The sequence below is a fragment of the Oncorhynchus mykiss genome, chromosome 14 (assembly GCF_057628025.1).
Source record: "Oncorhynchus mykiss isolate SJ-2025 chromosome 14, ASM5762802v1, whole genome shotgun sequence".
Taxonomy (NCBI): domain Eukaryota; kingdom Metazoa; phylum Chordata; class Actinopteri; order Salmoniformes; family Salmonidae; genus Oncorhynchus; species Oncorhynchus mykiss.
The window spans coordinates 31,404,173-31,429,889 of record NC_143035.1 but is presented as its reverse complement, the minus strand read 5'-3'; the positions used below and the strand labels follow the sequence as shown (position 1 = coordinate 31,429,889).

General features: G+C 42.5%; 2 protein-coding genes across 4 annotated transcripts in view; one reads left to right on the top strand and one right to left on the bottom strand.

The window, feature by feature from the left end:
- The window catches only part of pin4 (protein (peptidylprolyl cis/trans isomerase) NIMA-interacting, 4 (parvulin)), a 52,423-nt gene that overhangs the window by 13,426 nt on the left and 13,280 nt on the right, over positions 1–25,717 (bottom strand). The window lies entirely within an intron of this gene.
- LOC149978347 (uncharacterized) lies at positions 1,467–20,141 on the top strand. Of its 2 annotated transcripts, XM_090198708.1 has the most exons (5): positions 1,467–1,584; positions 16,746–16,792; positions 18,562–18,606; positions 18,723–18,860; positions 19,222–20,141. In XM_090198708.1, exons 3-5 carry the CDS (start codon positions 18,592–18,594, stop codon positions 19,333–19,335), a joined length of 267 nt encoding a protein of 88 aa, XP_090054834.1. In that variant the 5' UTR covers positions 1,467–1,584; positions 16,746–16,792; positions 18,562–18,591; the 3' UTR covers positions 19,336–20,141. The 2 variants fall into 2 exon arrangements, with proteins under 2 accessions (XP_090054834.1, XP_090054833.1); XM_090198707.1 differs by lacking the exon at positions 1,467–1,584 and having other exon boundaries at positions 16,197–16,792.

Below are 25,717 nucleotides of genomic sequence, written 5' to 3'. Positions count from 1 at the left end.
TATCACTAATGTAACAGAGCTGAGCCCCTCCATGGAAAGACCCTATCACTAATGTAACAGAGCTGAGCCCCTCCATGGAAGGACCCTATCACTAATGTAACAGAGCTGAGCCCCTCCATGGAAGGACCCTATCACTAATGTAACAGAGCTGAGCCCCTCCATGGAAGGACCCTATCACTAATGTAACAGAGCTGAGCCCCTCCATGGAAAGACCCTATCACTAATGTAACAGAGCTGAGCCCCTCCATGGAAAGACCCTATCACTAATGTAACAGAGCTGAGCCCCTCCATGGAAGGACCCTATCACTAATGTAACAGAGCTGAGCCCCTCCATGGAAGGACCCTATCACTAATGTAACAGAGCTGAGCCCCTCCATGGAAGGACCCTATCACTAATGTAACAGAGCTGAGCCCCTCCATGGAAGGACCCTATCACTAATGTAACAGAGCTGAGCCCCTCCATGGAAAGACCCTATCACTAATGTAACAGAGCTGAGCCCCTCCATGGAAGGACCCTATCACTAATGTAACAGAGCTGAGCCCCTCCATGGAAGGACCCTATCACTAATGTAACAGAGCTGAGCCCCTCCATGGAAGGACCCTATCACTAATGTAACAGAGCTGAGCCTCTCCATGGAAAGACCCTATCACTAATGTAACAGAGCTGAGCCCCTCCATGGAAAGACCCTATCACTAATGTAACAGAGCTGAGCCCCTCCATGGAAGGACCCTATCACTAATGTAACAGAGCTGAGCCCCTCCATGGAAGGACCCTATCACTAATGTAACAGAGCTGAGACCCTCCATGGAAAGACCCTATCACTAATGTAACAGAGCTGAGCCCCTCCATGGAAGGACCCTATCACTAATGTAACAGAGCTGAGCCCCTCCATGGAAAGAGACTAAATTCTCATATTACAGAGTCCTGTCTTTTATAGGATTCTGTCTTTGCATAACGTATAGAGTCCCCTCTCTCTATATGAAAATAGTTTCCCTTGACCTTTCTCCATTATTTTCTTCTTATCTCAGAGCTTGCTGATTCACGTCCACTAACACTCATATGCTTTTGGTTAGGTTATAATGATGATAGAACCCTTTTCACGCCCTAAAAATAATGTATGCATTGCATGCTTATGTTTCACATGTTTGTCATCAGTTATCTTGCTTCCATCCTTCTTCCTGTATCCTTCTGACCATAGTACATCCAGCTGTCATAAATGTAAGTATGGTCTTGGTTAATGTACTATTTCAAAAATAGAGTATAGCCTGGGTGTCATATGGCCTGGGTGTCATCTTCTCTTAATGTGCATGTCATTGCTACTTGAGCCTGGCAACTAGACCTATTTATATTTAATGCTTTTGCTCCAAAAGTACCCACGTTCCATCTCCTCGTTGGTTCTACCCACGTGTGTGATTGAAAGACAAACTGTTTTGCCGGTTGTCGTGGTAATAGTATTAACGTTTAGATGCCGATCACCATATAAATTCAACAACGAAAAGGCCTGGAAGGAGGAGAGATGACCAGAAACGATTCCGTTTTATGTGTGCATTAATCGTCGGAGTAGAGGACCTTGTGCAGTTCAGGTAAAATTATAACTCACTGTTTATATCCCAGAACAAATGAGCTAGCAACAGCAAGCTAGCTAAATAGGACAAATTAGCTAGCAAGTGCAAGCTAACTAGCTAAATTGCCATACATGTTTAATGCTTTTCGACTTGTCCCCAAATTAATATCATTGGTTCAGAATTTGTTTTGATATTTTAACCTGCGTGTCGTGATCGCGTTTGTTGTGAGGGGACAAAATAAATGTATGCACGATAGCGCACGCGCGCAGCCAGTTTGCATGCAGTGAAAAGAATACAAGCAGAAACAAATCCCTCATATTTTAAGGTTATTTTTTAGATGTTTTACATTACTATCAAGAGTGAACTATTTTATTGTATTTATTTTCTAAATTGTGTTAATGCTGTGACGTCATCAACGGGAGCCATGCTTTTCCTCCTCAGTTTGCTCAGAGCGTGCTGAGGGGAGCTATGTGTTATGTGTGCTCTGGTCTTTTGAATTGCCATGTTCACAAATGCGCTAGAAAAGACAAGCGAAGGTTATATCGTCACTGATTAGTGTTGCATTACTGTTTATAGGAATATATATATTCATGTGAATGGGGATAAGGTTCGAGTGCAACTTTGCAAGGCTACCGTTTGCCTTGTTGCGGGAGAGGGTATCTTTCAGGAACCGACATCGTGAGTTTGATGATGATTTTCTCATGGGCATTCTGCGCTGTCTTTTATCAGGCAAATATACTTGTATGGGAGTCTAGACGGCAGCATTAACTTCTGCCTTGTATTTGTATCCATTCCATGCAGTCATTCAAAGTGAGACAACCGGCATAATTGTGTCCAGAACCTTGTCTTCCACCTACAACTTACCAGAACACAACGCAGAAAGGTACCGGTATAGAGCTGGTTACACATAGTAGTGGTGGAAAAAGTACTCAAATCTCCTACTGGAGTAAAAGTAAAGATACCTTAATAGAAAATGACTCAAGTAAAAGTGAAAGTCACCCAGTAAAATACTACTTCAGTGAAATTCTAAAAGTATTTGGTTTTAAATATACTTAAGTATCAATGGAACAATGGAATTACATAAAAAGCGTATTTATTGCTAAAAGTAGAACCAGCACGTTTCGGCTCTTGGCCTTTATCATGTTTTTTTTTAAAGCCAAAACGCGCTGGTTCTACTTTTAGTAATAAAGACGTTGTAAAAAAATTAATTCCATTGACTTCCAAGTGTTGCTGATTCTTAAGTTTACTCCTCAATTCATGCACCTTGGTTGGAAATCGAAGCAAAAACAGTGATCCCCCTTCCCTTTGCACATCTCAATGAGGACAAACATCCACACAGACACAAATACATTGCACATAATAATAATGATCAACATTTAATACAGCAGTGAAGGGAACAACATTCTGTCCTGCCCTCTACTGGCCACAGAGGAAATTAGCTTTTCAACTGTTGGAGGTTGTGCATCATAGGAAGTGTACGCAATCAATGGATTGCACTACATTGTGGTTAAAACTCGGTCTGTGACCATTTTGGTTTGAAAATCCCCTAAGATGTCCTTCACACTTTATTTAGCTCAGGTGTGACCACACCACTGGAGTTGCTAAACATTTAGCATCACTCATTCCTCCTACGCACATGCACGCACATATAGGTGAGAGGTCACCAGTAAAGTCTGAAACATCTCTAATGGCACCCTATTCCCTATATAGTACACTACTTCTGACCAGGAGCCATAGCGCTCTGGTCTAAACTAGTGCACTGTATATGGAATAGGGCGTCATTTGGGAGGTATCCTCTGTCTCTGCTTGCTCATCATGGGAAGGGGGAAAACAGGTGGGTATATGGGGGAGGGGACGGCGTTTCCAGCTAACATTTTGATCTCCCATGTATTTGGAATAATGATATATCTAATGATGGATTGATCCAAGAAGTGAACAAAGTGAACTCCTTCTATTGGTTGGGAATTTCACACACTGGGATGTGGTATTTATAATATTGGTGCTGTGGAGAAATGACCAGGCAGGAGACGGGAGTACAGTTAGTTTTCCTTTAGTCAAAACCCCTCGTGCTCTACAGTTCCCGGCATTCCAGTGCACATGTGCATTTCCTATTAGGTGTAGTAACGTAACACTGCCGTAATGCATTACTGCTTAGTAACAGCACAGTAACTAATATAAACAGATGTAGATCCCAGATACTACACTCCTCCCCCATAGTGTTTAACTCCCAGAGAACAAGGTAAATATGTTAGGTAACTACTAATGCAATATCTGAACAATGCATTCTTAAACATTTTTCAACTACTGGGTTGAAGCAGACTTTTCAGAGCCCAGCACAAATCCAGGGGATTATTCTGCCCCGAAGATGGAGTTTGTGTCCTAATAACTAACCCAGGTAATGTCCTTTTTTTCCCCTTTTATCTAGGACATATTAAAGTGTTTGTTTTACTGTCCGTTACCTCCTTAACCAGCTCAACTCACAGGTCAAGCTTTTGAGGTGCCCTTCGCTGTCGAATAGGATATCTCCGCTCCTCCTGGGCTTCCTGTGGTGGGCCAGGTTCGGGTGGAAGGTCAGGCTCTGTCTCTCCCGTACGTCCACAGTCAGGAGAATAGTCCTGGGGGTCGTTGTTGTTCTTGTTCTCTCGGGATGTCTCTGCTGGGGCGTTGGATCGTAGCAGATGATCCACATGAACGTTGACCTGGCGCTGACCAATTTGAACTTGGTAAGTCAAAGGTTCTCTGCGTTGCAAGATCACACCTGAGTTCCACAGGCGCTTGGGGTGTCTGAAATCACGTACCATCACCCTCTCTTCCTCTTTGAATTCTCTGACAGTCTTTGAGTGTCTGTCATGAGCTTTCTTCTGCTGATATTTGTGGGTGCTGGTGCGTTTACGATTGCTTCCACCTTGCTGTTGGTTGGGTGCAGGCCTTGTGCATCAATCTTGCATCCAAGATATTCCACTGAGTCCTGGAGGAACTCACACTTGCTGCGTTTCATTCTCACTCCATATTTCTCCAATCTTGACATCACTTTGTCCAGCACTACAAGGTGCTCTCCAATGGTTGGTGCTGACACGAGGATGTCGTCCATGAAGCACACAACATGGTCTATACCGTCCAAGATCTGATCCATTTGTTGGAATATCGCTGGAGCTGTCGAGAATCCATAGGCCAAGCGATTGAATCTGAATAGCCCCTTGTGTGTATTGATGGTCAGATACTGTTCTGACTCCGGATCCAGCTTCAGTTGCTGATAAGCGAATGCCAGGTCCAGCTTACTGAAAACCTTCCCACCAGCTAGAGTGGCAAACAGATCTTCAGCGTTTGGTAGTGGATATTCCTCTGGTAGTATGCAGCGATTTACTGTGACCTTGTAGTCACCGCACATTCTGACGGTCTTGTCTTTCTTTGGGACTACAACAATCGGAGCGGCCTAGTCGCTCCTCGCTACTTTCGTGATTGTTATTCTTCTGTAGGCGGTCCTGTTCCTTCTCTACTGCTTCCTTAAGAGCATAGGGAACTGGACGTGGTTTGTGAAAGATAGGCTTGGTTCCTTCTTGCACTCTGACTTTTGCTGTGAAGTCTTGTATTTCACCGTAGCCATCTTTGAAAAGTTCTTTGTGCTTCTCCAGCATGTTAGTGAGTGTAGCCTGACTCACTGGTTTGTCATTTCTCAGACTGAAGATTTCTCCCCAGTTCAACTTGATCTTTTGTAGCCAGTTTCTGCCTAGCAAGGCGTCCACTCCTTCCCCTCATACCGGACTGGGACCTGGATCTGCCCTAACACAGGAATAGTGTCACCAGTGTATGAAGAAAGGCGAATGGACGCGGGCTGAAGAGGGCACTCTTTCAGTTTTTCTTTGTAGAGTCTCTCTGGAACCAGGGATACAGACGCTCCGGTGTCCAGCTGCATTTTTACTGGTTTTCCAGCTAACTCCATGTTGAGATAGATTCCATCGTTTAGTTGTTGAGCTGTGTACACTGTGAACAGTTCCAATACTGTTTCAGTTGTACCTTCCTCGTCTTGTGCTGCGTCTGACACTTTGTGCGCTCTTGCTGTGCGTTTCGAGGCTTTACACACTCTGTAAATGTCCAACCTTTCCACAATTGTGGCACTTTTCCTTTTGGAATCGACATTCACTGTGCTGATGATTATCTCCCCCACATCTGTAGCAACTTGGCTTAGACCTTTGAGATGTGGGCTGCTTTGTTCTTGTGTAACCTTGAGGACGGGACTGAAAAAAGTGTAACTTTTGTGAGCTTTTTTCACCACGTGCATCACTGACCTTGTGAACACCTTTCTGACGTTCTGCATGTCCCGATAGCTCAATAGTATCCCTGTGGGCAAGCTCGAGTCCAAGTGCTATATCACAGGCTTTCTTAAAGGTCAGGTCCTTCTCTGACAGGAGCCTTCTGTGATATGCTTCACCTGTGAGACCACATACACACTTGTCTCGGAGAGCATCATCAAGAAATTGTGCAAACTCACATGTACTTGCCAGCCTTTTCAAAGCAAGGATGTAGTCAGCCACGGTTTCCCCTTGACTCTGGTGACGATGGTAAAATCTGAAACGTTCTGCAATGAGAATTGGCTTAGGCTTGAAATACCTTGAAAGAGTTTCAGTCAGTTCTGCATAGTTCAACTCCACTGCTTTCATTGGTTCAATGAGACCTTTCAGCAATCCATACTCAGTTGGACCCAAAACACTGAGAAATACGTCTGCTTTCTTTCCATCTTTGATTTCATTTGCAGCCAGCCAACGCTCAAAACGCTCCAAATAGGAATCAAAATCCTCTTTTGTAGCCTCAAACTCTGGTACTCGACCAATGGTTGCCATTTTCACAGTTAATTGTTCAGTTTCCTTATATTCCTTAATTTTCTGAATATTCATCTACTTCTTCACTTCAGAAGTTTCTGCAATTACTTCATTCACTGCACTCATTTGTATTAATGTGCACACCGTGTTATGTCCCTTCTTCCTTTTTTTCCCCTTGACAATATTTCTCCACTGAGATCGCCTAATTTCAATGGGTTCAATTACAGTTTTTTTTTATTTAACCACCAGAGGGCAGTGTCGCTATTCTGGACTCCAATAGTCTTGCTACTTGGCAGCTCCTGAATACTGTACTAGCAGTGCTAGCAGTGCTTAGCCTTCTCTACTGGCAAAGAAAATAAAAAATAACAAATTACATAATTATTTTGAGTTTCATTACTCACGCAACATTCTTCCCTTCAAGCAATGTCCGTTTATGTAGTTTAATCACCTCGTCGCCACTGTAATATTTCACACACTGGGATGTGGTATTTATAATATTGGTGCTGTGGAGAAATGACCAGGCAGGAGACGGGAGTACAGTTAGTTTTCCTTTAGTTAAAACCCCTCGTGCTCTACAGTTCCCGGCATTCCAGTGCGCATGTGCATTTCCTATTAGGTGTAGTAACGTAACACTGCCGTAATGCATTACTGCTTAGTAACAGCACAGTAACTAATATAAACAGATGTAGATCCCAGATCCTACAGTATTATCCATCCACGTCTCATGGCTCTATCTTCTCTATCAGTGGATATATCTCATGGTGAGGTCTGTGTGATAGACATAATTACGTGATGGGTTCAAGAAATATGGGTTGTAAGCGGAAATCTGTTGCAGGACTCATATCATCACACGATCTGACATCTTTCACGTTTCTTACAGATACACACACGTAGGTACACACACACACACACACACACACAGGTACACCCCCCCCACACACACACTAGCATGCAAGCAAAGGTGTTTGGTGGAAAAGTTCTGTAGTAGAGACGAGATGGACAGGATGAGACATACTCACAACTCTCCTGTCTGAGTCATGAGAAAACTAAAGATGGCTTCCAATCATCACACTATCTGACATCAGAAATACCCCCTCCTCCACCTCCCCCATATTCTGTACCTCTCTGCCCTCACACTGTAGGTGTGGAGACATAGGTAACTTTGTTGATTGGAACTTATGGCACCTTTCCAATTCCAACAACTTTTATCACCAAGTCATCAGACGTAATAGGAATAATGACACGTTTAGACATCTGGCTTTAAACTCAACATCATCTCAGCACCCAGAAGATCCAAATCAGCTACTTAAATTTGATGTTAAACATTCAATGATGAATGAATTCAATGATGTCACTCATTGTCACAGAAATCATGTGGTGAACATACCAACATATTGGTATTCAGATAAATTGTATTGTAATGAATCTATTTTCTTTTTATGACCCCTAGCTAGAGAATGGCCTTTTGGTTTGAGGGAGGGTGAGAGTTCTCTCTAGGGGTGAGGCAAACCCTGAACAAACTACAACACTACCATAGTGGATTTAGAAAAGGCATTTGATAAAGTACAACTGGGATTTATATATAAATGCTTGGATTTGTTAAACATTTCTGTGAGTCTCTTAGTCAATAGGTTAAAGTAATGTATAGCAACCCCAGGTGTAAAATTGTAAATAATGGCTACTTCTCAAACAAAGGTGTCCATGTATGACTCAAGTTTTATATTAAGTCCACAAGCTAGATCCCTGCAATGTCTCATTGAAGATCTAGATAACTTTTCTGGCCTGTCTGGACTAAAACCCAATTATGATAAGTGTACCATATTATGTATTGGATCTTTAAAAGACACAACTTTTACGTTAACCTGCAGTTTACCAATAACATGGTCTGATGGTGAAGTAGACCTTTTGCTATGAATCTCAAAATTGAGCTGAGGTGCATCCTGATTCCATTGATCATCCTTGATTGGAGGACCTGTGGTAAATTCATTGATTGGACAGAATTTGGAAAGGCACACCTGTTAAAAAAAGGTTTCACAGCCATGAGGACGATGGAATTGTCCTCAGATTTTCGAGACAGGATTTTGTCGAGGCACAGATCTGGGGAAGGTTACCAAAAAATGTCTGCAGCATTGAAGGTCCCAAAGAACACAGTGGCCTCCGTTATTCTTAAATGGAAGAAGTTTGGAACCACCAAGACTCTTCCTAGAGCTGACCGCCTGGCCAAACTGAACAATCAGGGGAGGAGGGTCCGATGGTCACTCTTACAGAGCTCCAGAGTTCCTCTGTGGAAATGGGATAACCTTCCAGAAGATCAACCATCTCTGCAGCACTCCACCAATCAGGCCTTTATGGTCGAGTGGCCAGACGGAAGCCACTCTTCAGTAAAAGACACATGACAGCCCGCTTGGAGTATGCCAAAAGGCATCTAAAGACTCTCAGACCATAAGAAACAAGATTCTCTGGTCTGATGAAACCAAGATTTAACTCTTTGTCCTGAATGCCAAGCACCACGTCTGGAGGAAATCTGGCACCATCCCTACGGTGAAGCGTGGTGCAGCATCATGCTGTTGATAAGTTTTTCAACAGCAGGGTCTGGGAGACTGGTCAGGATCGAGGGAAAGATAAACGGAGCAAAGTACAGAGATTCTTGATGAAAATCTGCTCCAGAGCGCTCAGAACCTCAGACTGGGGTGATGGTTCACCTTCCAGCAGGACAACAACCCTAAGCACACAGCCAAGACAACACATGAGTGGCTTCGGGACAAGTCTCTGAATGTCCTTGAGTGCCCCAGCCAGAGCCTGGACTTGAACCCAATCTAACATTTCAGGAGAGACCTGAAAATAGCTGTGCAGCGATGCTCCCCATCCAACCTGACAGAGCTGGAGAGGATCTGCAGAGAAGAATGGGAGAAACTCCCCAAATACAGGTGTGCAAGTTGGAAGCGTCATACCCAAGAAGCCTCGAGGCTGTAATCGCTGCCAAAGGTGCTTCAACAAAGTACTGAGTAAAAGGTCTGAATAGTTATGTAAATGAGATATTTCAGTTTATTTTTTAATACATTTGCAAAAATTTCTAAAAACCTGTTTTTGCTTTGTCATTATGGAGTATGGTGATAGATTAATGAGGGGGAAAAACAAACAATATAATACATTTTAGAATAAGGCTGTAATGTAAGAAAATGTGGAAAATGTCAAGGGGCCTGAATACTTTTTGAATGCACTGTATTACTGCATTCGCGTAACAGACAGTCTCCTTGTGGAGTGCAACAAGAGGCAGGTCGTTATTGCGTTGCTAGTTTACTGTAAGGTTGCAAGATTGGATCCCCCGAGCTGACAAGGTGAATAAGTTGCTAGCTAGCATTAAAATGATCTTATAAAAAACAATCAATCAATCAATCATAATCACTAGTTAACTACACATGGTTGATGATATTACTAGATATTATCTAGCGTGTCCTGCATTGCGTATAATCTGACTGAGCTCCTTCTATTGGTTGGGAATTTCACACACTGGGATGTGGTATTATCCATCCACGTCTCATGGCTCTATCTTCTCTATCAGTGGATATATCTCATGGTGAGGTCTGTGTGATAGACATAATTACGTGATGGGTTCAAGAAATGCATGGGTTGTGAGCGGAAATCTGTTGCAGGACTCATATCATCACACGATCTGACATATTTCACGTTTCTTACAGATGCGCGCACACACACACACACACACACACACACACACACACACACACACACACACACACACAGGTACACCCCCCCCCCCCACACACACACACACACACATTAGTATGCAAGCAAAGATGTTTGGTGGAAAAGTTCTGTAGTAGAGACGAGATGGACAGGATGAGACATACTCACAACTCTCCTGTCTGAGTCATGAGAAAACTAAAGATGGCTTCCAATCATCACACTATCTGACATCAGAAATACCCCCTCCTCCACCTCCCCCATATTCTGTACCTCTCTGCCCTCACACTGTAGGTGTGGAGACATAGGTAACTGTTTGTTGACTGGAACTTTTGGCACCTTTCCAATTCCAACAACTTTTATCACCAAGTCATCAGACGTAATAGGAATAATGACACGTTTAGACATCTGGCTTTAAACTCAACATCATCTCAGCACCCAGAAGATCCAAATCAGCTACTTAAATTTGATGTTAAACATTCAATGATGAATGAATTCAATGATGTCACTCATTGTCACAGAAATCATGTGGTGAACATACCAACATATTGGTATTCAGATAAATTGTATTGTAATGAATCTATTTTCTTTTTATGACCCCTAGCTAGAGAATGGCCTTTTGGTTTGAGGGAGGGTGAGAGTTCTCTCTAGGGGTGAGGCAATCCCTGAACAAACTACAACACTACCATAGTGGATTTAGAAAAGGCATTTGATAAAGTGTGACTGGAATTTATATATAAATGCTTGGATATTTTTTTTTTTTTACATTTGGGTGAGTCTCTTATCCAAGGTAATGTATAGCAACCCCAGGTGTAAAATAGTAAATAATGGCTACTTCTCAGGGAGTTTTGAACTGTCAAGAATAATTAAAGGAGAGTGTCCGTTATTATATCTATTTGTTATGGCCATTTGAAATGGCCATATCTATTACAATCAGATCAAATAAGAACTTTAGGCGATTAGAAATCCAAGGCTTAGAAACAAAGGTGTCCATGTATGACTCAAGTTTTATATTGAGTCCACAAGTTAGATCCCTGCAATGTCTCATTGAAGATCTAGATAACTTTCCTGGCCTGTCTGGACTAAAACCCAATTATGATAAGTGTACCATATTATGTATTGGATCTTTAAAAGACAACTTTTACGTTAACCTGCAGTTGACCTTTAACACAACATCGGCTGATGGTGATGTAGATATGCTTGGTGTTCACATCACAATATATGTAAATGAGCTCTCCTCCATGAATTTCAATAGAAAATGTGTAAAAATTTACAAGCTCCTGCAACCATGGAGAGGTAAATACCTGTCTATTTAGGTCAACAATGACACTGACAAACTCGTTAGTCATATCTCAGTTTACTCTCTTACTTATGGTGCTGCTTACTCCTGATGGCTTGTTTTTCAAATCATATGAGGAGAAAATATTTTGCTCTATCTGTGACGCTGAACCAGACAAGATAAAGCTTGCCTATCTGTATATTGCATTTGAACTGGGAGGGCTGAGATTATTAAAGCATTCAATCTCTCACTCAAAGCTTCAGTTTACAAAAGTTTTACTTAAACCCAAAATGGTTCTCAAGTAGGTTATTGGGGACGGCAGGTGGTTAGTGTTGGGCCAGTAACTGAGGGATCAAATCCCTGAGCTGACAAAACAGTAAAGATCTGTTGTTCTGCCCCTGAACAAGGCAGTTCACCCACTGTTCCCCTGAACAAGGCAGTTCACCCACTGTTCCCCTGAACAAGGCAGTTAACCCACTGTTCCCCTGAACAAGGCAGTTAACCCACTGTTCCCCTGAACAAGGCAGTTCACCCACTGTTCCCTGGTAGGCCCTCATTGTAAATAAGAATAGGTTCTTAACTGATTTTCCTAGTTAAATAAAAATTAAGAAAAGCTCATCCTTTGATTAAAAATAGCCGCTTCTCAATTAAAAATGAAACCTTGTTCAAAGTATCTCTTTTTCAAACAGGAAATACAGAGCTGGTTACAATAGAGCAAATATTACAACAAAAATGATGGTTGAACTCAAATTTACTGGTTGATAAAAGACCTGTATTTTTGGAAAAGAAAAGTTTTATTTTATTTTATATATATATTATTGTACATTGGAACGGTAGAGTTATGTCTTTCATGGAGTTATCGGAAATGTGTGGGAAGGTCTGCTCAATCCAAGAGTACAACCAATTGATTACAGCAGCACACTAGAATATTTTTGGAGGCAAGTGGCAGTGGGAGGAGTTAGAATACTGCTCTTTCTGACCAATATTAAGGATAAAAAATGCCAGGGGAATAAAAAATAGAATAAGTATGAATGAAAGTGAAAGTATGGGGGGGGGTCTTGGATGGTTGAGCTTTGGGCCAGTGGCCTGAGAGATCGCTAGTTCGGGTCCCCCGAGTCAACTGGGTGAAGGACCTGTCGATGTGCCCTTGAGCGGTGCACTTGACCTGATGAGAGCATCTGATGAATGACTAAAATGTCATGTAAATGTTGACTGGCTTCAATGCAGGTGGATTGTTTGTTTTAAAATTCTATTAAAAAATCTATTAAAAAACACTACCAAGGATGGGGAAGCCCTCTTACCCCCGATGTCATACCCATATTGTCTGTATGACCTTTAATATCTTTCTATCGCTGTGGTTTACCCATAGGACCTTTATTTTCCTCTCAAGGTGACCATGTAAATCTATGTAGACTTTCACTGGTAACCACAGTGACTCAGACCTGTCTGGGCCTCTCCACCCTAGTCTCTTATCTGCAATTCGAAGGATCTCGTTATTTCACCCAGAGAAAAGATAGTCACCACAGCTAGCCTAATCACAGTGACTGACAGCTCTATGGGCCTTTCTACTCTGCTGTGTTATCTCCTACTTCACTGATGATGATGATATCTGTGGATTGACAATACCAATGAAACTATGATGTCACCTTTAGCCAATGCCAGACATCCTCAATTGAGGAGAGCGGCTGTGCTATTTCTGCTGTGCTGTGAGAATGAACATGGTGGCACAGTGATGCATCAGAAATTGCACCCTATTCCCTATATAGTGCACTACATTTGACCAACACCCATTTGGGACACAACCCACATCTCTGGCTTAGAGCCAGGCTATATAGTTACTGTAGGCCTACTTCATGCCTCCATAGAAGGCAGACCTGGGTTTAAATAGTATTAGTATAATTTAATATATTTTATCTGTGCTTGATTGATCTTGCCTGGCTCAATGGACTGATAGAGGAGCCCCAATACTGCAACGCTTACCTAAACCCCTCCCATCTGGCATTCTAGGCAGGCCAGGGCAAACGCTCCTTACTATTTTAGTTATTTAGAATAATATTTGAACCCACTACCACTACACGGACATATTAGTGAATTAATGTAATCATTCTAGACTTGGTTATGGGCCTGGGCATGCATGAGTGATAAGCAATTATATAGCAACTCTGAGGGCAAATGAAATTGGCGTTAACACATCACAACAGAAACACATGAACACAGAACAACTGGCTGGTAACAGCTAGAGATGGAAGGCTGGGAGAGGGGAGCATTTAATCATCATTTGTAATGGAAAAAATAATGAATAAAACATGTCATTTATTAGAGCATACTAATGGACACATACAGTACATGCATATGATTTAAAGTACAGGAAATGTAGATGTAGTATCAACTTCAGTGTGTACTCTTCATATGAGATACAGTCAGACTCATGGAGGAGATGTGTGAGTGGATCTAGTGCAAATGAAAACATCTCTTAAGTTCTGACAGGAAACCTAATTTAAACAGCAGACATAACCATCTCATAGTCTGCTTCCCAAATGGCACCCTATTCCCTATATGGGCCCTGGTAGAAGTAGTGCCCCGTAAAAGGAATAGGGTACCATTGGAACACTGCCATGTGTCCTGACCAGGTTCATGAACCATGCAATAATCAAAGATAATATAGGCGGCAGCTGTTCGGATTCCTTTATCATTCAAATTATGCAATTGGAATTAGGTTAAGGTTAGGGTTAGTTTTTCAAATCTAGGCCCAACAGAAAATTCAACGAAGAAAGTAAATCTAACCCACGAGAGCTGTCACCATCTCCACATAGCATCAGAAGTGTGGCTGAGATGGTAGTCTCTGATAAGGTGTCATGGAGAGAGACCTCAGACACTCTACTTCACATAGTGTATTATTAGTATGCTTCTCCTCGCACACTAGAGACGACTGAGAAACCCCACAGTTCTTCACTGGAAGGTTCATTTTACACCTGCAAGACTGACAGCTTGGGTGCATCCCAAATGGCACCCTATTCCCTATATTGTGCACTAGTTTTGACCAGGGACCATAGGGTGCCATTTCAGACACAGTCCCAGTGTGCAACTTGCCCGGATCTGTGAAGTGCTGATGGTGGTTGGAGGATGCCTAGAGTCATTTCATGGTAGATTTGTCTATTTGGCAGATGTGCAATATGGTTTCAAGCATGGCCAGTGCTTCAAGCAGGCTTGAGAGGCACAGCAAAAGTCTGTCTGTGCAACCAGATAAATATAGTACCATCTTATCTTGGGGAGGCAGGTAACCTAGTGGTTAGAGCGTTGGGCCAGTAACCGAAAGGTTGCTGGATCGAATCCCAGAGCTGACAAGGTAAAAATCTGTCCTGCCCCTGAACAAGGCTGTTCCTAGGCCGTCATTGTAAAAAATAATTTGTTCTTAACTGAAAAGGTTCAAAACATTTAAAAAAATAAAAATAAATCCCATTGAGGACCACCACTTCCTTTTGTAGCCTATAACTCAAGGTGCATCTCTGGGTCATCTTCAAAACTCCTCCACAAAACAGTGTACAACCTATATTTACTTTTTTGCACACCAGTATTTCTACTTCCACATCATCATCTGCACATCTATCACTTCAGTGTTAATTTGCTAAATTGTAATTACTTCGCTACTATTGGCCTATTTATTGCCTTACCTCCTTACTCCATTTGCACACACTGAATAGGGATTTTTCTATTGTGTTATTGACTGTACATGTGTTTATGTGTAACTCTGTGTTGTTGTTTGTGTTGAACTGCTTTGCTTTATCTTGAACAGGTCACAGTTGCAAATGAGAACTTGTTCTCAACTGGCCTAACTGGTTAAATAAAGGTGAAATACATTTTTTTATAAAAAAAAATATATGTTTAAACTACCTATCAGAGCCTATATTTGATGAAAGCACAGTCCATAGCTTTGCCAGTGCAAGATCGGGATCATGTAGTGGCAAATCGGTTCAAATATGACACAACCAAGAACTTTGTGAAAATCAATATAGACTTTTAATACAACAGTATCATAAGCCGGAGCGGTCCGCGGAACACACACACTTTTTCAGAGCCCTCGCTCTGAGTTATACACCTACCATATAAGTCCCTCCCATATGCAAATTAAGTTACATCCCAATCCGTGCTTCCTGCTTGTTCAGCCCAATAACGCCCCCATCTGCTTTCCATTAGATCCTAATGGTGACAATACCCTTGCTTTGACCCTTCACTCAGCTTAATGCGTTCTCCTGTTTGTGTGTTATCTAGGGTCAGCAGACTATGTGTCTCTTCTGTTTTTAGCATGCTCAGCTATACTAAAAATACTATACATTCCCCTTTCCTATGGCCTGTGTTCATACCCTGTAATTAACTCCATGTGTCCCTTTTGGTGTCTTTCATCTCCTTTAGCTTTAGGGTGCCTAGCTGTTCTGGTCGCCTTCTCTTCATATGGTTGTCTAAGATCAAACAGACTTGTCTCCTGTGATGTGATTGATGTCTGTAATCCATCAATTGGTCCTTTGGCTGACCCCCTCCTTAGATAACCTCTGACCTTTGTATGTCCAGCTGCCCTAGGTGTTGCCCTCTCCCATGGCCCCACTCTGGCTTCCTGTCCTATACAATAGACAATGTACCTTACCAGAATGGCAAATGCATCCCTCTTTTATATAGGACAGTATATTTATCCATATATGTACCTAATTTCTCCCACAATCACCATGTGCACCGACACTCTAAAAAGACATCTGCTGGTCTGGAATGAGAGAGCAGCAGTTCTTAACATCTTTAATAGGTTTTATTTTAACAAGTCAAAATGTTAACATACATGGTCCTGGACACAACAACATGAAACTATCTATCATAATCCTAGCCTAGAGGTTAGAGCGTTGGACAAGTAACCGAAAGGTTGCACGATCAAATCCCCAAGCTGACAAGGTAACCCACCATTCCTAGGCAGTCATTGAAAATAAGAATGTGTTCTTAACTGATTTGCCTAGTTTAATAAATTTCAAATAAATAAATATATAAACAAATATCACCCCTGACCTGTGGTGGTGGTGGTGATGATGATGAGGATGATACTGTGTTTTCCTAGATCTCTCCGAATCAGAGCCTGGTGTCTGGGCTGTTTCAGTGACATCACGGTTTCTGTACGTCCTCTCACAACAACTTCCTGTTTGATTGCCATAAAAAGCATTAATGTCGCTGATCTCTGCCATTCTCACTTCACACATTCTAAAGGGACTGAGAGAAACAGAGAGAAACAGAGAGTAATAGACAGAGAACCAGAGATCACAGTATGAAAATAATGAAGTCAGCCGTTGTTGTCATTGTGTTTCTCAACATGCTGCATCGCTGTCTGAGCAACAACCTACGCACAGAGATCCTGAATGACTTGAGTAACCTCACTCCGGAGAACTTCACTTATGTAAGTATGCATTAATAGGCTTAGTAATGTTCTTATCACTGGTAGTTAGTTGTGCCACAAATAGTATCCTATTTTCTATATACTTTTGACCAAAGCAGTGCACTATATGGGTAAAAGGGTCCCATTTGGGACACACATTTGGAGTTGAGCTCAAAGTTAAGCTCACCGACAGTAGTTATCCATGTAAAGAGTTGGGTAGTGAGTTCTATACTGTTGTGTCTTTGGCTATGCCGGATTAAGTGATATGACATGCTATTCTATAAAATCCTTTCTCTGTAATTAATATTACCTGATTAAGCTAATCATGTAAATGTAATTAACTAGAGAGTCGGGGCACCATGAAAGAGTGTTTATAGAGCTGTTATCTTCCGAATAAACTCTGAAAGACCTAGTAATATTTTACATCAATAGCAGTCAATATTAATCGTCACCTTATTTCAGTCTCATCTGAAAGTTTTAAATTCTTGGTTATCTTCACGAAACCTAGCTAACAAGTTGAATCAGCAATATAAAATTGGGTATAATTATTTATTTACTAAATACCTAACTAATCACAAAGAATTACATATACACAGAATGGATCATACATTGATTACTAATTATGTCCTACAAGAAAACGTCCCTGGGGGATGATACCTGTATGACGGCTGGTTACACAAAGAGAGAGGGTTGGGCTTGAATGAAAGCGCGGGAGGACTGAAGAACAAAGGGAGAAGCTATACTATCGTAAATACAGAATCTTATGCATTCTAAATAACCGCCCATTTGGAAAAGTAAAATGCAATAAATATTTACTCTGAGCTGCGCTTAGAGGTTGGTCGTAGATGCTGGCCGTGTTGCCCTTGTCCCTCGTCTTCCTTGTCCCTTTAAGAGTGTCTCTTGGTAAATTGGATACTTAGCAGTGTCGTGTTGTTTGTTAGAAGATAACCTTTGTCCGTCATTTCCTTGCCCATGTATACAGCGGCCGCTGCTAACTCAACGGCTAGGAGGTATCGCTTATGTAGTGAATCAGAGTTCAAAGTCCATACCATTCGCAACCAAAGCTCACGCTGAGGTTGGCTTAGTTCTGTAGTTATTATCTGAATCTTTCTGACATCGGACCGTCGCCCTAATGTACCCGGAACAGCAAGTTATTTAACGCAGAGGCTGCAGGCCTCGCATACTCGGAACAGGAAGTTATATTTTCGTAAAGGGCTTTTATAGTGGCGTGAGAGATGGGTGTATTTCATAGTTTATAACCCATGTCTCTTCACAGGGGCGGGCCACTGAGTGAGCAGAGCTTCACAAATAGTTTAATTTAACCATTTAATAACTATAATGTGTAGACTTTCCACAACACAGTTTGTCATCCTATCATTAATAAGAATGTCTCAGATGACAACCAAACTGACATCATATTCATTAAGTACCAACGCATATTTTCAACTGGTTGGATTACCGAAATATGGTTCCTTTCCCCCCAGCTTTTGAAGTTCCCCGACTCTCTATGTTTAACAAAGGCTTTTCAAGAATCCTTCAGTAGAGTCAAGAGAGGAAAGGGAGGAATGTATTTATGGGGGGTCATAAACCTTACCCACAGGCCAACGTCATGACAATACTATGTACATCATCGTGGCTAGTCACAAACCGCACGGCATTGGTTCAACGAGAGATGTTATCGAAAGTCAATAAATACACAGAGACTGTGAGATGATTGGTGGAGTCGTAATATACTGTTATTCTGAATGTAGCCTGTGTCTATCTTATACTGTTTTTCTTCCATCATACAGCCAAAGCAGTACCGAGTACCAGCATCACAAATGCAGGAGAAAGCAGTAAGTCATCTATCCTTCATCAACACGCACACACACCCACGTCTGTGGTGTATGCGTAACTTCCAACTGTTGTCTGAACTGCGGTCTGATCAAGTCTCCTCATGTGTTACTTGCAGTGTGAGTGCCAGGGGACGTTTGCCACTGGGCTGAAGCATGTGGTCAACAAGGTGAAGGCCCGGACCGAGGAACACAAACCACTTCTGAACAGACTACAAAAGAACATCCAGGCTCTGCCTCAGAAATCTACCCCTAAGGTGAGTTTCTGAACACTGTTTTACACACAACTTAGTGAAGTGTTTTGGACAGGTCAGTCCCTATGGGCCCTGGTCAAAAGTAGTGCACTATATAGGGAATAGGGTGCCATTTGCCTCTGTATAATACACACTCTCTGTATGCATCCTAAATGCCACCCTGTTCCCTATATAGTGCACTGATTTTGACCAGTGCCAATAGGAATAAGGTGCCATTTGGGACTTTTGTCACTGTTTGGCAGACTTTAGCATTCAGTTCAGGTCCAGCTACGGCACAGTTCTGCTCACTCTACTTGTGCAGGTAGAAGTTGGTTCAGGGCACCGAATGCTGCGTACTAATGGCTCAATTCTTTCTATTTTTAAGGAGGCCAGTATCTGCCCCATGAAGAGCAAGTCGCTGCTAACCCGTCCGCCGAATACTATTGTTCTAATGGCTTACAGATATTTCCTCAAGAACCTGAACGAAAAGGAATGTTAGAGAGATACTACCGTAGAGATAATTTGATTATCTCTATATATTATAGAATGATCTCTTCTGGTAATATGGCCCATAAATACGCTGCATCTCTCTTCTGGTAATATGGCCCATAAATACGCTGCATCTCTCTTTGTGTAATATGGCCCATAAATACGCTGCATCTCTCTTCTGGTAATATGGCCCATAAATACGCTGCATCTCTCTTTGTGTAATATGGCCCATAAATACGCTGCATCTCTCTTTGTGTAATATGGCCCATAAATACGCTGCATCTCTCTTTGTGTAATATGGCCCATAAATACGCTGCATCTCTCTTTGTGACAGAAGTAATGATTTATTTATAGACCATTCTCAGGTTTAGGTTGTTCATGTATTTTTTGATGTACTACTTATTGATTGGATCACTCAGTTTTTATTGAAATGTATTAAAAAATGGAGTTATTTAAAAAAAATGTATTTAAACAAACATATTTATTTGTTAAATGATTACTTTTGAATTATGTCTTAAAGATAACAGTCAGTGTTCTTCCCATGGTTGTTTGTAGTCAGACTAAAAATGTTTGCTTGATATACGGTACTATGTACTTCTATCATGAAAAGCATAATTGTTCTCAAATAAGATCATTTTATATTGAAATACAGAATGTTTCACATGAATGTACTAATTTTATACGTATTGATTATGTATTTATTCTATGCTGGTTGAATGTGAATGAATCCTACATTTTATACTGTAAAGAACTTACATCAGTGATGTGCGATCAACTGTATTTTTCTTGTAGAAAATAAATCTATATTTTTCAAAACTTTGCCTCATGAGTAATATCAAACTAAAGATATCTGTACGGAGGACAGGAGTTTGATCCTTCAAACATGACTGAGGTGTCCAGGGTTCATTTGTCCCTATCTGGAGAGATATCAGATACATGTTTCTGCAGTTTGCCAGTCTACAGGAACAGGTAGCATGTCATTTCAGCCAGTGTCGCCTGGCCTTGTAGACTTCTACCCACATCCAAAAAATGGTGAGATCTTATCTCCTATGTTTAGTCTCACTATCTGAAGAGGGCGAGGATTCACAGTTCGCACAAATGCACACACACATTTGCGGTAAGATATCGCAAACATAACTTTTTGTTAGCTGTGTTGTTGTCATGCTTTGAATAATTCCACCAAAGAAAGATCTTGAATATTTTAAGTCTGTAGAGGAGTACAGGAAGACCAACATGGGGGTTGCGTCTCAAATACAACATGTTCCCTATTTAGTGGACTTAATTTGACAAGGGCCCATAGGGAAGATGATACCATTTGGCATGCGTATGTGGTAGGGGTTCAGAGCAGGTTTATCATGTCTGCTTTTACATTCCTCTGTCAGTTTGTTTGACAGTCTTTAAACTTCTGTTGTGTGTGTGTGTGTTGTGTTTAAATGTTGTGTGTGTGTGTGTATGTGTTGTATGTCTCACTCTGATTCACTTATTCTCTGTACTGTATCTATCACTCCAGTGTTTAATTGCTATATTGTAATTATTTCTCCACTATTACCTATTTATTGCCTTGCCTCCCTTATCTTACCTCATTTGCACACACTGTATATGAACTCTATTTTGTAATTATTGACTGCATGTTTATTAATTCCATGTGTAACCCTGTGTTGTTTGTGTTGCACTGCTTTGCTTTGTCTTGGCCAGGTCGCAGTTGTAAATGACAACTTGTTCTCAACTGGCCAACCTGGTTAAATAAAGGTGAAATAAAAAATCTCCACCACCTTATCTATAACCTCACAATGACCTTTCACCACTGAGTCAGACCACTGCTTTGATGCTCACTCAGCACTCAGCCAGGTCTACTATCCTCTCTATAGCAGCACTCAGCCAGGTCTACTATCCTCTCTATAGCAGCACTCATCCAGGTCTACTATCCTCTCTATAGCAGCACTCAGCCAGGTCTACTATCCTCTCTATAGCAGCACTCATCCAGGTCTACTATCCTCTCTATAGCAGCACTCAGCCAGGTCTACTATCCTCTCTATAGAAGTACTCAGCACTCAGCCAGGTCTACTATCCTCTCTATTGCAGCACTCAGCCAGGTCTACTATCCTCTCTATAGAAGTACTCAGCACTCATCCAGGTCTACTATCCTCTCTATAGAAGCACTCTGCCAGGTCTACTATCCTCTATATGTAAGCACTCTGCCAGGTCTACTATCCTCTCTATATCAGCAGTCAGCACTCAGCCAGGTCTACTATCCTCTCTATAGAAGCACTCAGCACTCATCCAGGTCTACTATCCTCTCTATAGCAGCACTCAGCCAGGTCTACTATCCTCTCTATTGCAGCACTCAGCCAGGTCTACTATCCTCTCAAAATAAGCACCCAGCCAGGTCTACTATCCTCTCAAAATAAGCACCCAGCCAGGTCTACTATCCTCTCTATAGAAGTACTCAGCACTCAGCCAGGTCTACTATCCTCTATATAGCAGCACTCAGCCAGGTCTACTATCCTCTCAAAATAAGCACCCAGCCAGGTCTAGTATCCTCTCTATAGCAGCACTCAGCCAGGTATACTATCCTATATATAGCAGCACTCTGCCAGGTCTACTATCCTCTCTATATCAGCATTCAGCACTCAGCCAGGTCTACTATCCTCTATATAGCAGCACTCTGCCAGGTCTACTATCCTCTCTATATCAGCATTCAGCACTCAGCCAGGTCCACTATCCTCTCTATGTAAGCACTCTGCCAGATCTACTATCCTCTCTATAGCAGCAGCATTCAGCACTCAGCCAGGTCTACTATCCCCTCTCTATAAAAGCACTCAGCACTCATCCAGGTCTACTATCCTCTCTATAGCAGCACTCAGCCAGGTCTACTATCCTCTCTATAGAAGCACTCAGCACTCAGCCAGGTCTACTATCCTCTCTATAGAAGCACTCTGCGTTCAGCCAGGTCTACTATCCTCTCTATAGCAGCACTCTGCCAGGTCTACTATCCTCTCTATATCAGCATTCAGCACTCAGCCAGGTCTACTATCCTCTATATAGCAGCACTCTGCCAGGTCTACTATCCTCTCTATATCAGCATTCAGCACTCAGCCAGGTCCACTATCCTCTCTATAGAAACACTCAACACTCATCCAGGTCTACTATCCTCTCTATAGCAGCACTCAGCCAGGTCTACTATCCTCTCTATAGAAGAACTCAGCCAGGTCTACTATCCTCTCTATAGAATCACTCAGCACTCAGCCAGGTCAACTTTCCTCTCTATAGCAGCACTCAGCCATATCTACTATCCTCTCTATAGCAGCACTCTGCCAGGTCTACTATCCTCTATATGTAAGCACTCTGCCAGGTCCACTATCCTCTCTATATCAGCATTCAGCACTCAGCCAAGTCTACTATCCTCTCTATAGAAGCACTCATCCAGGTCTACTATCCTCTCTATAGAAGCACTCAGCACTCAGCCAGGTCTACTATCCTCTATATACCAGCACTCTGCCAGGTCTACTATGCTCTCTATAGAAGCACTCAGCACTCAGCCAGGTCTACTATCCTCTCTATTGAAGCACTCATCCAGGTCTACTATCCTATCGATAGCAGCACTCTGCCAGGTCTACTATCCTCTCTATAGAAGCACTCAGCCAGGTCTACTATCCTCTCTATAGAAGCACTCAGCCAGGTCTACTATCCTCTCAAAAGAAGCACTCAGCACTCAGCCAGGTCTACTATCCTCTCTATTGAAGCACTCAGCACTCAGCTAGGTCTACTATCCTCTCTATTGAAGCACTCATCCAGGTCTACTATCCTATCGATAGCAGCACTCTGCCAGGTCTACTATCCTCTCTATAGAAGCACTCAGCCAGGTCTACTTTCCTCTCAAAAGAAGCACTCAGCCAGGTCTACTATCCTCTCTATTGAAGCACTCAGCACTCAGCCAGGTCTACTATCCTCTCTATATCAGCACTCAGCACTCAGCCAGGTCTACTATCCTCTCTATTGAAGCACTCAGCACTCAGCCAGATCTACTATCCTCTCTATAGCAGCATCATTCAGCACTCAGCCAGGTCTACTATCCCCTCTCTATAAAAGCACTCAGCACTCATCCAGGTCTACTATCCTCTCTATAGAAGCACTCAGCACTCAGCCAGGTCTACTATCCTCTCTATAGAAGCACTCGGCGTTCAGCCAGGTCTACTATCCTCTCTATAGCAGCACTCAGCCATGTCTACTATCCTGTCTATAGCAGCACTCTGCCAGGTCTACTATCCTCTCTATATCAGCATTCTGCACTCAGACAGGTCTACTATCCTCTCTATAGCAGCACTCAGCCAGGTCTACTATCCTCTCAAAATAAGCACCCAGCCAGGTCTACTATCCTCTCTATAGCAGCACTCAGCCAGGTATACTATCCTCTATATAGCAGCACTCTGCCAAGTCTACTATCCTCTCTATATCAGCATTCAGCACTCAGCCAGGTCTACTATCCTCTCTATAGAAACACTCAGCACTCATCCAGGTCTACTATCCTCTCTATAGCAGCACTCAGCCAGGTCTACTATCCTCTCTATAGAAGAACTCAGCCAGGTCTACTATTCTCTCTATAGAATCACTCAGCCAGGTCAACTTTCCTCTCTATAGCAGCACTCAGCCATGTCTACTATCCTCTCTATAGCAGCACTCTGCCAGGTCTACTATCCTCTATATGTAAGCACTCTGCCAGGTCTACTATCCTCTCTATATCAGCATTCAGCAGTCAGCCAGGTCTACTATCCTCTCTATAGAAGCACTCATCCAGGTCTACTATCCTCTCTATAGAAGCACTCAGCACTCAGCCAGGTCTACTATCCTCTATATACCAGCACTCTGCCAGGTCTACTATCCTCTCTATATCAGCATTCAGCACTCAGCCAGGTCTACTATCCTCTCTATAGAAACACTCAGCACTCATCCAGGTCTACTATCCTCTCTATAGCAGCACTCAGCCAGGTCTACTATCCTCTCTATAGAAGAACTCAGCCAGGTCTACTATCCTCTCTATAGAATCACTCAGCACTCAGCCAGGTCAACTTTCCTCTCTATAGCAGCACTCAGCCATGTCTACTATCCTCTCTATAGCAGCACTCTGCCAGGTCTACTATCCTCTATATGTAAGCACTCTGCCAGGTCTACTATCCTCTCTATATCAGCATTCAGCAGTCAGCCAGGTCTACTATCCTCTCTATAGAAGCACTCATCCAGGTCTACTATCCTCTCTATAGAAGCACTCAGCACTCAGCCAGGTCTACTATCCTCTATATACCAGCACTCTGCCAGGTCTACTATCCTCTCTATAGAATCACTCAGCACTCAGCCAGGTCTACTATCCTCTCTATTGAAGCACTCATCCAGGTCTACTATCCTATCGATAGCAGCACTCTGCCAGGTCTACTATCCTCTCTATAGAAGCACTCAGCCAGGTCTGCTATCCTCTCTATAGAAGCACTCAGCCAGGTCTACTATCCTCTCAAAAGAAGCACCCAGCACTCAGCCAGGTCTAATATCCTCTCTATTGAAGCACTCAGCACTCAGCCAGGTCTACTATCCCTCTATAGAAGCACTCAGCACTCAGCCAGGTCTACTATCCTCTCTATAGAAGCACTCAGCCAGGTCTACAATCCTCTCTATAACATCACTCAGCCAGGTCTACTATCCTCTCTATAGCAGCATTCAGCACTCAGCCAGGTCTACTATCCTATCTATAGCAGCATTCAACACTCAGCCAGGTCTACTATCCTCTCTATACCAGCACTCAGCCAGGTCTACTATCCTCTAGATAGAAGTGGTGTGTCATTGAAAGTGGAACCATAGAACATTTTAATTCCTCCCCACCTGCCACAGCAATTGCTGGAGTGGAACATTTGGATGTCAATGTACACTATATCTACAATGGTATGTGGACACCCCTTCAAGTTAGTTGATTTGTCTATTTCAGCCACACCTGTTGCTGACAGGTGTATTAAATCTAGCACACAGACATGCAATCTCCATTGACAAACACTGACCTTAGATTGGTCCGTACTCAAGAGCTCAGTGACTTTCAACGTGGCACCGTCATAGGATTCCACCTTTCCAACAAGTCATTTTGTCAAACTTCTGCCCTGCTAGAGCTGCCCCGGTCAACTGTAAGTGCTGTTATTGTGAAGTGGAAACATCTAGGAGCAACATCGGCTTAGCAGCAAAGTGGTAGGCCTCACAAGCTCTCAGAACGGGACTGCCGAGTGCTGAAGCACGTAATGAGTAAAAATCATCTGTCGTCGGTTGCAACACTCACTACCGAGTTCCAAACTGCCTCTGGAAGCAACGTCAGGACAATAACTGTTTGTCTGGAGCTTCATGAAATGGGTTTCCATGGC